At 37.5% G+C, this 13981-nt stretch overlaps 1 protein-coding gene across 1 annotated transcript in view; it reads right to left on the bottom strand.

Annotated features, from left to right (window-relative positions):
- LOC136975082 (alpha-N-acetylgalactosaminidase) overlaps window positions 1-13981 on the bottom strand; it is a 54280-nt gene that overhangs the window by 20301 nt on the left and 19998 nt on the right. Inside the window, exon 3 of the mRNA XM_067270082.1 lies at window positions 4572-4746. Coding sequence (XP_067126183.1) covers window positions 4572-4746 — 175 coding nt within the window. The remainder of the gene's footprint in view (window positions 1-4571; window positions 4747-13981) is intronic.

Genomic DNA, 13981 nt, shown 5'->3' with positions numbered 1-13981 from the left:
ATATATAAAAGTTTGTTTCATGGTGAATGTATCAAAATATTTCATCTAATTTTAGTAATATTTTATTGATACCAGGGCATCCTTCCAAGAAAAATTCTTTAGAAATATGACTAATTAGTAGTGAAAAATGTAAGTCAAAACTTTAGTGCAGCCATATATTCTAACATATGTCAAATATAAAGAAGAGAATCTCAATATTTTATTGATATAAAACAGCACAACGATGAAATTTATAATTTTTAATTTTGCAATTATAATGTTTGTATTAACAAGTCACTCTGTTAATGACTGGATCTACACTAAACAATTGAGGTAGAGCAAGACACAGTTTTTAACACTTCTGAACTAACATTATTTTGTAGGCATCTGCTACTGCAGAACTCCCTCTTGTTACAAAAACTAAAAAGCAGATTAATTTACACTTGACATCTTTCTTTACAACAAACAAAAAAAAACAAACTGATAAACAAAAAAGACAATAAATACAAAGAGAATGTTCATTTACAAATTCAATCATTCTGGAGGACAACTTATTCTCTCAGAGTGAATAGTCACTACATTAGAATACAAATGAAGTACCCTTTGGTCAATGATATTACTTCATGCTGTTGGATCCAGCAAGTGAACTTGCATCTTGGTGTTCTGTGCTTCCTTCACTTCCTGACTATGATGAAGACTTAGGAAATCTAATTGCTATCTGGCATTTGGGTGATATCCTTGCTGTGGTTGGTCGTAGCAGTTCACCATTGCAACAAAAGGTTTTGTTGTCACCAGTTCTAATGATATAAGAACACAGGGTCTCCCCAGTGCTATACACTGTAGCTGGAACCCAATTTCTAGGTCCAGTCCTCAGTCTAACTGATTGGCCTTGTATTATATTTGCAAATTCATTTCTTGGAGAAGTAGTGACTGCCACATGTTGCTTTTCTCTAATTACTTGAAGAGATGCAGAAGATGATTTTCTAGGCAATTGTGACAATGGATGCAATGGGATTAAACCATGAGTAGGCCATCCAAAAACGACGTCGGACAGGAGAGGGAATTCCTTTAAGGAGTTTCAGTTCCAGTTCAAAAGTGCCAGTTGTATATTCACAGTTTCATAACACATCATCTCAAGATTAGTTTTGCTATTTGTACATAGTATTCAGCTAGTCTATTTGATTTCAGATAATGTGGGCTTGACATAATGTGTTGAATTTTCCAATTCTTTGTAAAGTTGTAGAATGCTTCTGATGAATATTATGAATCATTATCCAATTCCAGTACATCCTGCATGCCACATGTCCAGAAAAATCTTTGTCATTGTTTATTTTTTTAATAATAAACTATTTACAAATGTATGTAATTTATTAAAACTTTTATGAATAATACTGTGGTCAAAATTAATGTTGCAAATAAAATTGAATATAATAATTGACTAAAATAACTTCTTTTTACTGTTTAAGTAACAGATAATTAACAAATCAAAAACTTAAAAAAGCGGTTGAAGAATAATTGAAGGAGGTCAGAAATATTTTTAGAAACAATGACGTGAGTTTAAATGTTTTGATTTTCAGATCATAAAATTGTAATTTAATAAATAATAATTCTCTTGCACTGATCTTGTGAAATGACAATTTGTGCCTCAATGATGAGAGAACAATGCTCAGCATATGGAAAATGAGAGAGGGTGGTCATTAACATACAGCCTACAGATTAGGCAGGATTTGAATTGCTATCAGAGAATGTCACTTCAAGCCTGATGAAAAATCAGGGGAGGTGCTTTTGCAATTTGACAATGTATGCACAATTTTGTTAGTCAAACAAATATTTTTATTAACAAAAACAATTTGACTAGCAGCAAATAGGAGCTTTGGATACTACTAAACAATGGATAAAAGAAATACTGAATGGCCACAAATTAAACTTTTTGTACTTGAAGCTTTCTGGTAATTGTTCTAATAATTCAAATGTCACCAAATTTGAAAGACATATTATTCAGGACATAGGGAAAAGATTTTATAAAATAAATTTTCGTTCTAAAAAATCCATTGATAGGGAGAAATATGGTGCTATACAAGATAACAGTTAAAAACAGTGCAACTACATATAAATGAATAACAAATGAAAGTATATTCAGTCCTGTTATGAAGAATTTTTATGCTGTGTGATGTAGTTACCATTTTTGTAAACTGTTTTCAGCTCACAACACATTTAATGACAGAATGTAACATGTCAAGAGAAATATTCTATACATGCTGTGTTATGTTACATTTTAGTTTACCGATCATTCCATAGTAGGCATTGACCTTGAGTTAGCCCCACAATCAAAAATCACATGGAGTGATATCAAACAAATAACATGACAGTAAGTGACTGATCAGTGAAGTTGTGATAAGTGGAATGTACAAGACAAAGGATAAGAACAAGCCACGAGGAACAAAAATATTTATTTACAGAATTATTTTATTAACAAGATACGAATGCCCGTCACAGAGATGAATTCTCGCGGATATATATATATATATAGTTTCCGCTCTCGTTCAGGATTTTACAAGTTATGTTACATGCGATACAATTAGAATTAACTACTTATAACTATACTTACAACTAAACTTAACCTATCACTATAACTAATAGGAATAGATAGATGAAGAAAGTAATAGGAGGCGCTACCGATAGTTAGACGAAAGGGGGTCCTGATCTGGGAGGTCAATCACGGTGGATGTCCAATCCGTTAGCATCGGGTCTTATACTATGCGGTGGATATTCGATATGCACCGAGGTGTTTCTTTTAGACTTCACAGGAACAAATCTCTCAGTTAGTTTTCGATTCTGTCCCACCTTTTCTATCTGGGCTCTATCCGTTGGTCTTCGTTCCACCACGTACCGAGGAGTCTCTCCCGACCTTCCTTCTCGGTGTCCGGTCCAAAAGTGTCCGATATTCATACCCCCTGACTCACGGTTCATTCGGGCAGGACCCCCTCCTGTCCCTATTGTGAAAACCACCAATCAGGACCCACGAGAAAAGCCGTTCCTGTCAGGTGACGGGAAGGGTTAAGAGCGGAAGAGAGAAGGATTAAGGAAAGAAGAAAGGGTTCTAATTCTATACACAGTATTTACAAACAACAAAATAGCAGACAGCCACAAAGTGATGCTGCAGAAGATGCTGCATTGGTTATGCAATGTAAGATGGTGCTATGTCTTGCATAAAAATCGTCTTTTCCAGCCATTCTCATTGCTCATTGTTGTATTAATAGAATAACAAAACTTCAAGGCATATCATGATACTCTCTGCAGTATCTTGATACTGCAGAGAGTATCATGATATGCACTTGATAAAGCATATCTTGCTCCTATCATTTATATAAGTGACTGAGACATATCTGTATGTCAAGTTTTTCAGTAATTGGATAATTATTTTTGGGTGTATAACTTTTTTGTCATTAAGTGTATTAACATTGGAAATATACACAGCTTAGCAATACAAAGTACAGTAGAGCGTCGATAAGTGGAATGTCGGTAGGTGGAATGGCCGGAAAGTGTAACGATTTTCAGTCGGACTGTGTCGTGCTGAATCGAATGTTTTTGATACTAAATTTACTTCTAAAGTATAATTTTCATGTTTTTTATATTCTTTAATATATTTATTTTCTTTGTACAAAATGCAGAAATAATTTTTAACGATACGATAGCCTCGATGATTATTATAAAAATTTTCGTTAGGCTTAAAATCGACGAAAATTCAACACAAAGCGACACGCAACGGAGAAAAATTCAACAGGAAGCGATACGCAACGGAGAAAAATTTGAACATCGGACAGGTTAATGTATTTTTTTGTACAAAGTCGGAAACTGGAACAAATCATTAACTGGAAGGACCCCAGTCCCCAATTGGTTCTACTTATCGACGCTCTATTGTAAATTAAAACCAAATGAACAATTACTTATTGTGACTTCATCACAATGCTGGGCTACAATTTTAAGCATATTTTTAATTTATTTAATTTTAAATATATGCTCTCCACCTCAAATTAGTAGTGTATTGCCTCTGTACATCATACTTTCCTGCCAGCAATAACATTGTACTGGTCATCTATCTAACTCCTTTCAGGAGAAAATCTTTGAATTGAAATAATGTGACTTTTGGCACAAACTGTCAGTTTGTATATAGTTAATCAGGGCCTCCTGTCTCTAAGCTTTCTATACCTGGTCTTGACTTTCATCTATCTAACTCCATTCTCAAGATTAAGGAAGGATAGACAACAGGTGGATAGACAACAGGAAGGATAGACAACAGGTGGATAGACAACAGGAAGGATAGACAATAGTGAGAATTTATAGATCTACAATTCTTTCAAATTGCAGCCCAAAAATCAAAAGAATATTTCAAGTACTTTCATTTTAATCATTTAAAGTATCATCAAACATGCAAAATTCAGATATACTGTACCTAAATTTACAAATTTTATTTACAACAGGATATGTTAGAGATTATAATCTATAACTGACTTCTAACATGCAAAAGTTAAGCATACTTGATTTACTGTTCTATGATATTTTAAGTTTTAATAATGAATTTCTTTTATTACCTTTATCCATATCTTTAGGAGATGAATGACAACCATCCAATTTCACCATATCCACATTCCATTCAGCAAATGTTTTTGCATCTGTTTCCATATGGCCAACAATTCCAGGATAACCCATACAAGTGAAAAGACCAAAATCTTGATAAATTCCTAGTTTCAAATTTCTATCATGCATCTATTCACAATAAAAAAAAATTGATAAATGTTATTAAAATACTATTAACTTAAATCAATTTAATTAAAAAATTTGCAGTTTTCAACTCATATTTTGAGAAATCTTGAATATAATACATGTCTTATAAATTATTAATATTATAGCCATTTCTAGCCCGATAATATTCAGCTTTAGTTGAACGATAGCTTTAAATAACATCTGAGAGTAGAAATATCATTCAATGAAACTAAAATTTACATACACAGTCATTGAGTCTATTAGTAATTAAATTGATACTAGATGCAGCATCAAATAAGTATTTGTAAAAACATTTAGTCTTTGAGTGAATGTGTTCATGAAATTAATTGTTATAGAGCTTAGTTTTCTATGTAAAGTTCTCAAATGTAGGGTATATAAAATGTTCCAAAAAATAATTTCATAAATCAATTGTTTGTAGGAAAATTTGAAGCTCTAAAAAGATTTTTTAATGACCATTATATTACTAAATAAATATCACAAATAGTAAAGATTAAGCAGAGTAATCTATACTCTATGAAATCTCAAGTAATAGTTAAAATGCATAAACAAATGTATAAACATCACACAAAAGATTTCTTTTAAAAAAATCTAGCAATGAGCTGCTTAACTTTCCTGACAAGCAGGGCTGTGGAGTCAGAGTCGTGGAGTTTTGGTGTTTTAGACGAAGTTGGAGTCATCAAAAAATATGCTGACTCTGACTCCTTTTTACTTCTCAACTTGTTATATGTATATAAAACGGAAAGTATTGGAATCGTGTCAAATTTGGCCCTCCAAGTTTTTTGCAAATCTACACATTTGGAGACCTTCCAAACCCAAAAAAAAATGTCAATTAAAGGGGAAAAAATTGCACACGTGTGTTGGCATCTAATTTGTTTAATTTCTTTATCATCTGTTCTGAGATATTAAACAATATCTCAAAATGGGTAAAGTTTAAGAAACAAAATTTGGCACTGTAACTTGTGTATAAAGGGGCATTAATGCTATTAAATTTTGGTTCTTAATTAAAGGCCAACAGGATGGAGACAAAATAGTCATGTTATATCCCCAGTGGGGTCAAACTTAGTGAATATTTTACTCATTATTACCATTCACAATTTTTTTAAAAAATAAAACTCATCTCTACCCTCAAAATTAAGCTTTTTGTCATTTTATAATAGTACAGTAAAACCCGCTAAGATGTTCTCTGGTTAAGACGTTAAATGTGTATGGGAGCACAATTTAGTTCAACCACTTTGAAGCTTAATAACTCCTGTGTTAAACCATCTGACTTCGATTTAAAAACCACAGAAGTTATTAGGCTTCAAATAGAGTGAACAAAATCGTGCCCCCCACATTGCCAATATTCTTTCCTTGCTGATCATCAAGCACAGAACTTTCTGTGCTTAACCTCATGTAAAACAACATCTTCCATTCGCACTGTTCTCAACGAGCGAGACCTGCCCACACCATGTCTGCTGGCATTGAAAGATCTGCAAGTGTGGGTGTGAGAACCCATGGAATTTATCAAATAATTAGAATTTGACACGATTCCAATACTTTTCCGTTTTATATACATAAAACAAGTTGGGAAGTTTATTTATTTAGCGTATGGCTACACATCTAATTCATAAAAAGAACAAATCAAAAATGAAAGAACACAAATCAAAAATGAAAGAACACAAATCATAAATGTAAATCTAAGTTAGAAATATAGTTTAAAGCACTTTCAGTCACAATCAGGAAGTCACTCAGTTGTCCCGGAAAAGATCTTACTGGACAATCTTCCAAGATATGGTGTATAGTCTGTCTTTCAGCACCACAGTCACACTGCGGGGATGCAACTTTTCCCCACCTAAAAAGACTGTCCCTGCACACCCCATGTTTGGTCCGAATCCTATTTAACACACTCCAAAGATTTCTGGATAACTCAAATCCAGGTGGTCGCTTTGTGATACAAGGAAGTTGTCAACTGTCCACTGGAGAGACATCAGCCCAGAGCCTTTTCCAAGATTCAGTGAGGTTGAAATTATTGGAATGCAGGGATTTAGCTCTTAATAGGGGAGGGTGTCTTGATTTAAGCCGGTTTATGCTGAGGTCATCAATATCATGATGAATCGGGAGTTGTGGATTAGACAATATCTTCCTATATTCCGAGCAGAGTGCTATCTCTTCGGAGTGCAGATGGAGGGATATGGCTCAGAATAGGTATGTGACGATCAGGATATTGTGAACTTTATCATTTATATATACCTTTATAATCTTTTAACTATATTTTATGCAAACTCTACATTTTATACAAAATGGAACGAAGTAGACCAAAAAGGGTTAGTTAAACGGGAAATCAACTGATAAAACTTTCTGATAAGAGCGGTCTAAACTCGATTCCCACAAGTTGAGTCACCAATAATTTTATTGGTCCAAGAAGATCATCTCTTCTGACGAAATCAATAAAGGGCCTGCAAACTCCCTCCCCATATAAAAAGGGAGTACGATGAGTAAGACGAAGAAGTTGTTACTGACCGTGTGTTTGTGCGCTCAAAAGGATAGTTACCTGTCGCCGCCGATCCTCCCTCATCATCTATATTCAAGTCGAACTGTCATCGTTACACTTCCTATCTGAACAACTATTACCTGTTAGTGGACAGAGTCATTACCGACGATCTACTACAAGATCATCTATTCTTAGCCCGAACGCCTACAACGGTCTATAAGGATATCATCGATTATTACATCGACATCCGACTACATATCTTAAGGTATTTATCCTACACGCGAATATTTGTAAGCTCTCTCTCTCTCTCTCTAATCCGCGTGGAATTTATGTTCGCGGATCGTGTGTCCTGTATCTTATCAGCTTCTGTAAAGTAATCGTTTGTACCTAATTAGTCCTATGGAAAAAATAAACGGGTATATTTTTATATATAAATCTCTGGGTGCGTTCTTTCCGTCATCCTCTCCACTCGCTTCATTCCGGGTCTAACCCATACGTAACCGCTCGCGCAATTGATTTTCTGTATCAATCTAAAGGATACAGTGGTGTCATCCTGACGTGGTATCAAAGAGATACCGGCCCTATGGTCACAGTGGTGTCAGAAGTGGGATTTTGTTTTGAAGGAAATAATCTAACAAAGAATGGAGGCTCAAGGTGGAGAGAATCCGGGAGGAAGTGCACCTTCGGGATTATCCGGAATGATTCCCTTAACCCCCTCATTTTCGGGCGACACATCAGGATTGCGCATCAGGGACTTCTTTGACTCGCTAGACGAAATAGCAAAACTAACTGGATGGACTAAGGCACAAAGTCTCGGCGTCGCGAAGTTAAAATTAACGGGCATAGCGAGGGATTTCGCATGGAAGGATGCGCGAATGCGAGCAATTGATACATACGAGGAGTTCAAACGACAAATGATCTTACGCTTTGAGAAAGAACCATACTCGCTTAGACTTCAGAAATTCCATGCATGCATTCAGAAACGCGACGAGGACGTACAGACGTACGCAGTTCGGTTGCAAGGCCTAGTATCGGAGACCATAATCGAACAGACAGGGGCCGATGCTCGCGAAACAGAAATAATCAAGCGATGCCAAAATAAAGAGCGAGACGAGCGGCTACTCGCCCAATTTTTAAGCGGTCTCAACGATAGAATTAAAAGACAGGTGATGTCTAGAGAACCAGATTCCTTTGATAAAGCAGTTAAAGTGGCAATCAGCGAGGAAACTATAGAGCAGTTGACCGGGAAATCACAAGGGATAGTCGGGGCAATAACCAGTCCCGAGGACGAACGCACAAGTAACCTCGAAGCGACGTTAGCTAACATACAAAGCCAATTAAACGAACTAAAATTAAAGGAGGATCATCAGCGGCGTGGATTCACACATCCAGTAAGCAGGGGAAGACACTATTATTCCTCGAGAGGAGGACATGGGTATTCTCGATTTGATTCATCTGTCAGGGGAGCGCGCGGCAGAAGCCGACCGTATCGATCAAACAATCTACCAGGCAGACGAAGAGGCAACTTCCAACCTAATCTAATTCAAGCGCCATCTCAAAACCCACCACAGGGGAGAATAAACAAAATGAATTGGCGACAGAATAATAGGCGATGGAGGAACGATAATACACACACACGTCGACCTCAAAAAAATATCCGATCTGAGACCATGACTTTAGATGTACAAGAAAAAGGAGATGAATTGGGAGCGCGAAATCGAATAGGAGCTAGAAGGATAGGCGATAATCTAGAACCTAGTCTGTGTTGTTCAATCAACGATTATCCAGCTCGACTGGCGATAGATACTGGTTCCACGGTAACACTTATATCTCGAACCTTCGCTAAGAAAACAACTACAATCAATTTTAATGAAAGGGGAAGAAGAATACTCTTTCAAAGTGTCACGGGACATGGCATCAGAACGTATGGAACTATAAGGTTCCGGTTTCAAATAGGACCTTTACAATTCGACTACTCCTGTTATGTAGTAGACGATCAAATACCTCATCCTTTTGACGGTCTATTAGGACGAGATATAATTAAGGGCCAAGAACTTCTCATAAATTTAGCAAGAGAGAAAATAATACTTCCAGGAGGAGAGGAAATAGATTTTCGGAAGCCAGAAGTGGAGACAACACGATCAATCCGAGGAAATGGGAAACGAACTCGTAAGGGTACGTTTATACGACCTCCTACTAACTCTATAATTTCGAAAAACGACAAATCTAATATTTCACAACAACCTATTCCTAAAGAACAGGCAAGAGAGGTAATCTTGATAACAGACTGCAATCTTCCTCCAAGAACAGAGATTATTACTACCGCGAGAATATCCGGAGTAAAACGGAGAGGAGAAATAGGAGTTATAGAATCGGAAATATCTAATCCAGAGGGTGTCCTAGGTGTCGATTCCTTAGTAAAGACGAGAAAAGGAGGCCAAGTCCCCATCCGAATCATGAATCTATCTACTCAACCAAGGAAATTATCCAAAGGCGAGTGTGTAGGAACCTTCCACAAGGCAGTAGAGGAAGAAGATAACCCGAACACAATCAAATCTACTGACGCTCAGAATTCGAGTGCAACTGCAACTCTAACGAAAGAGGAATTCGGTCAACTATTCGATTGGACCCGCATTGGAAAGGACAAGAAGCGTCCCTTATTAGATCTATTGTACCAATATAGGCATGTGTTTGCCGCGAATGACTATGATTTGGGATATTGTCCAGTAGTAGAACATGAGATAAACACCGGAGATGCCTCTCCTGTGTATCAACCACCTTACAGGATACCTTATGCTCAAAGAGAACAGATGAATAAAATCATTGACGGACTATTGGAACAGGGTATAATAGAACATTCGAAATCTCCCTGGTCAGCCCCCGCTTTGTTAGTGAAGAAAAAGGATCAAACATGGCGTCTTGTGGTAGATTATAGGAGGCTGAATAAAGTGACAAGGGCAGATCCTTATCCTTTACCTTTGGTGCAAGAAGCGCTTAGTCTTATAGGTCGGGCGAAATACTTCTCGACAATGGATACCTTATCAGGATTCTGGCAATTAGGATTGCGCGACAAGGAGAAGTCAGCGTTCTCAACCCCTGATGGTCATTACCAGTGGAATCGCATGGCAATGGGCCTTTGCGGAGCCCCAGCGTCTTGGCAAAGGGCCGCAGACTTTATCTTACATGGCTTAAAGGGGAAAACCTGTCTAGTTTACATGGACGACATACTAACTTTTAGCTCCGATTTCCAAACGCATCTAATTCGTTTAGAACAAATCTTTCAGAGACTGGCTACAGCGGGTCTAAAATTAAAACCCAAGAAGTGTCATTTCCTTCAACAACAAATAAAATTCTTAGGACATGATGTCTCGGCTGAAGGAATACGACCCGATCCAGATAAAATAAAATGTGTTCTGAACTTCCCTCGTCCTACAAACGAACACGATGTCAAATCGTTCCTTGGATTAACGGGTTACTACCGAAGACACATTGATTCTTATGCAAAGATAGCAAAACCTCTAACCGATTTGTTGAAAAAGGATAACAAATTCCAATGGGAAGAAGAACACGAACGCAGTTTCGAGAGACTCAAAGAAATAATCACCTCAGCTCCTCTTTTGAAATCTCCAGACTTTTCCAAACCCTTTATTCTATCCACAGACGCATCAAACGAAGCAATTGGAGCGGTCTTGTCTCAAGAAGAAATAGACGGAGAAAAACCTATCGCATATGCTAGCAGAATATTAAGAAAACCAGAGAAGAACTATAGTACTACGGAGAAGGAGTGTTTGGCGGTAGTTTGGGCCACCAAATACTTCCGACCATACCTGTATGGGAGAAAATTCACTATAATAACGGATCATCGACCATTAAGATGGCTTATCAGTAATAAAGACTCTACTTCAAATTCTCGAGTTGCACGATGGGTCATTTTCTTACAGGAATTTGACTTTGATATCAAACATCGAGCCGGAAGTTGTCATAAAAATGCAGATGCATTAAGTAGAATTCCTATTCGACAAATTTCGACTGCCAACAACTTCGACCCAATCTATTCAAAGTCTCAAATTGGCGAATTTCAGAGAAAGGAAGAGAAATGGAATACCATTATTCATCATCTAGAAAGCGATACGTCTCCAGATCAGACACAACATTATTTCCTAGATGAAGAAGGAGTGTTGTATCATCAACAATCTACCCCTCAAGGGGAAATCATAGAACAACTAGTCATTCCGTCCATCTTAATTCCCTACATCTTACGAATTCATCATGACACACCTATTGGAGGCCATTTGGGATCACAGAAAATGCAACAAAAACTTCAATCGCTGTTCTACTGGCCAACAATGAAGCAGGATATAAAAACCTATTGTCAGAGCTGTCAACGTTGTGCTTTAATGAAAAGAAAGGACAAACGACAAGAAGCGGAATTGCAGCTATTTCCTCCTCTAACACGATTGTTCGAACGTACCGCTATGGATGTAGTAGGACCTTTACCTGTCACGTCAAATGGCAACAAATATATACTTGTTTTCATCGATCATTTCAGTCGTTATGCCGAGGCCATACCTTTACCGAATATTCAGAGCAAAACTATTGCGAAAGCATTTGTCACACATATCGTCCTACGACATTCCACACCTGTTCAATTACTTACTGACCGCGCACCGAATCTAATATCTAAGATGTTTAAGGAAGTATGCGAATTATTACAAATAAAACGACTTCTTACTACCGCATATCATCCTGCATGTAACGGAATAGTGGAGAGATTTAACAAGACCCTTATCGATATCATTGCACATTATGTAGCTAAGGACCAACGAGATTGGGACGAATGGATTCCTTATGCGTTGTTTGCTTATAATACAACCATACATGCTTCTACAGACGACAGCCCTTTCTTTCTATTATACGGGAGAGATCCAACCTTTCCTTTTGATCTAATAACTAGTCCCACGAAAACTAAATACGATGTTGAAGACAATTATGCATCAGAACTTAGATACCGAATGACGGAAGCTCATCAGGTAGCACAAAAACATGCAGAACAAGCTGCCCGAAAAAGACAGACACGACATCGTCAAACTCACAAAATACCTACGTATCATATTGACGATCGAGTATTTTTGAACGAAGTAATTGTACCTCAAGGACTTAAACGAAAGTTGGCACCGAGGTGGTCAGGGCCATTCCGAATCGTGGCTGAACTAAGCCCTGTTACCTTTATCATTGAAAATCTAACTACCAAGAAAAGACTGCAAGTACATGCTAATCGCCTCAAGCACGCAATTGCGCGGCAAGAGTTTGAGCTGAACACTCTACATCAGCCTGTTCCTACCACATCGATCAATCAATCTCTTCCAGAAGAATGTTCCTATTTAGACCCCTGGGACGAATTTATCTTTTCCGAGATGTCACGACAACAATCTGAACCGTTGAAGTCTTTTGAGAAGGTCTCTCATTGTCGTGTTCGTTGAAGTTTTTCTTGCACTTAATTGCCACACTGTTTTATTGTAACCACGATAAAACCCAATCCTTTCATCATAGTCTTTTGCACTTTCCAGTCATTGCCAAACGCAACCTGGAACACCACAACTCACGTTTGTCCACCTCGAGGTCTGGGCAAAGAATGTCCTTTCACCGGCCTCAGGGCCTTGTTCATCTCTTTGTTCTCGGTGGTTCCCAGAATTGTTAATCCCACCCCAAGGGAAAAGGGTTATAAAGGAAAGTCTAGAAGGAAAGGGAAACAAAGAACAAAGAAAATTAAAACTAACTTAAATCAATATTTACAATAAATATGGCATACAGCGGCTATACGGTTAACTTAAACTCTGGATGAGTTTATTTTCGAATTGCCCCCCTTAACAATCAAATTGCCCTCTGTGGGGCGTGGCCCCACGTTGGGAAACACTGCTCTACATCAACCTGTCACTACCACATCCATCAATCAATCTCTTCCAAAAGAAAGTTCCTATTTAGACCCCTGGGACGAATTTATCTTCTCCGAGATGTCACGACAACAATCTGAACCCACATCTGAATCGGAATCGGAATGAATCTGAAGGAGAACAGGAAACTGAAGTAGAATCCACTATCGAAGGGGAACAACCGACTTCATCTCATTCTTATGCTTTAAGAAGTCAAGGACCTGTGGAAGATCGACCTTGGATCTTTCCAACTCCACGACGAAGTCGAATCCCTAAAAGGAAAGCTAGCTCACCAAGGGAAAGCAGGAACAATATACAACCCCCAAAGGTAACGAAAAGGGGAACCTAAATCGCAAAATTCTCTAAATCGTAAACCTTAATCCCTGTTAAGAACGAAATTAGCTACGAAATCAGAAATTTTATTAATGAAATATCGAAGTGGACTCCTACCTGTAACTTTCCACGCTCATCACAACGACATCCGCCCACCACCGAAGTAACAGAGCAGTCTCCTGTGACCTGCCGACAATTACCTAATTCCTCCAGACAACCCTCTACTCCTCGACAGTTTCGCGCTCCGCAACTTCGGCTCCCTCCTCCTTCCAATATGCCTCGATAACCCCATCATTTTTATTCTCATTATTATATCCATTAATATATTCAATTTTATATATTAAACATAATTATCTATATCGTATTGCTAATTATTTACTTATCATGTTATTGATGTAACTGATATTTAACCTTATAATTTTGCTATGCATGTAGCCTTTATATATCAATAAATCATATTTACTCCAGATAACCTACTCCATGG

The sequence above is a fragment of the Centruroides vittatus genome, unplaced genomic scaffold (genome assembly GCF_030686945.1).
Source record: "Centruroides vittatus isolate TY-2023 unplaced genomic scaffold, ASM3068694v2 contig_364, whole genome shotgun sequence".
Classification (NCBI taxonomy): domain Eukaryota; kingdom Metazoa; phylum Arthropoda; class Arachnida; order Scorpiones; family Buthidae; genus Centruroides; species Centruroides vittatus.
This window is presented reverse-complemented; position numbering and strand designations above follow the sequence as displayed.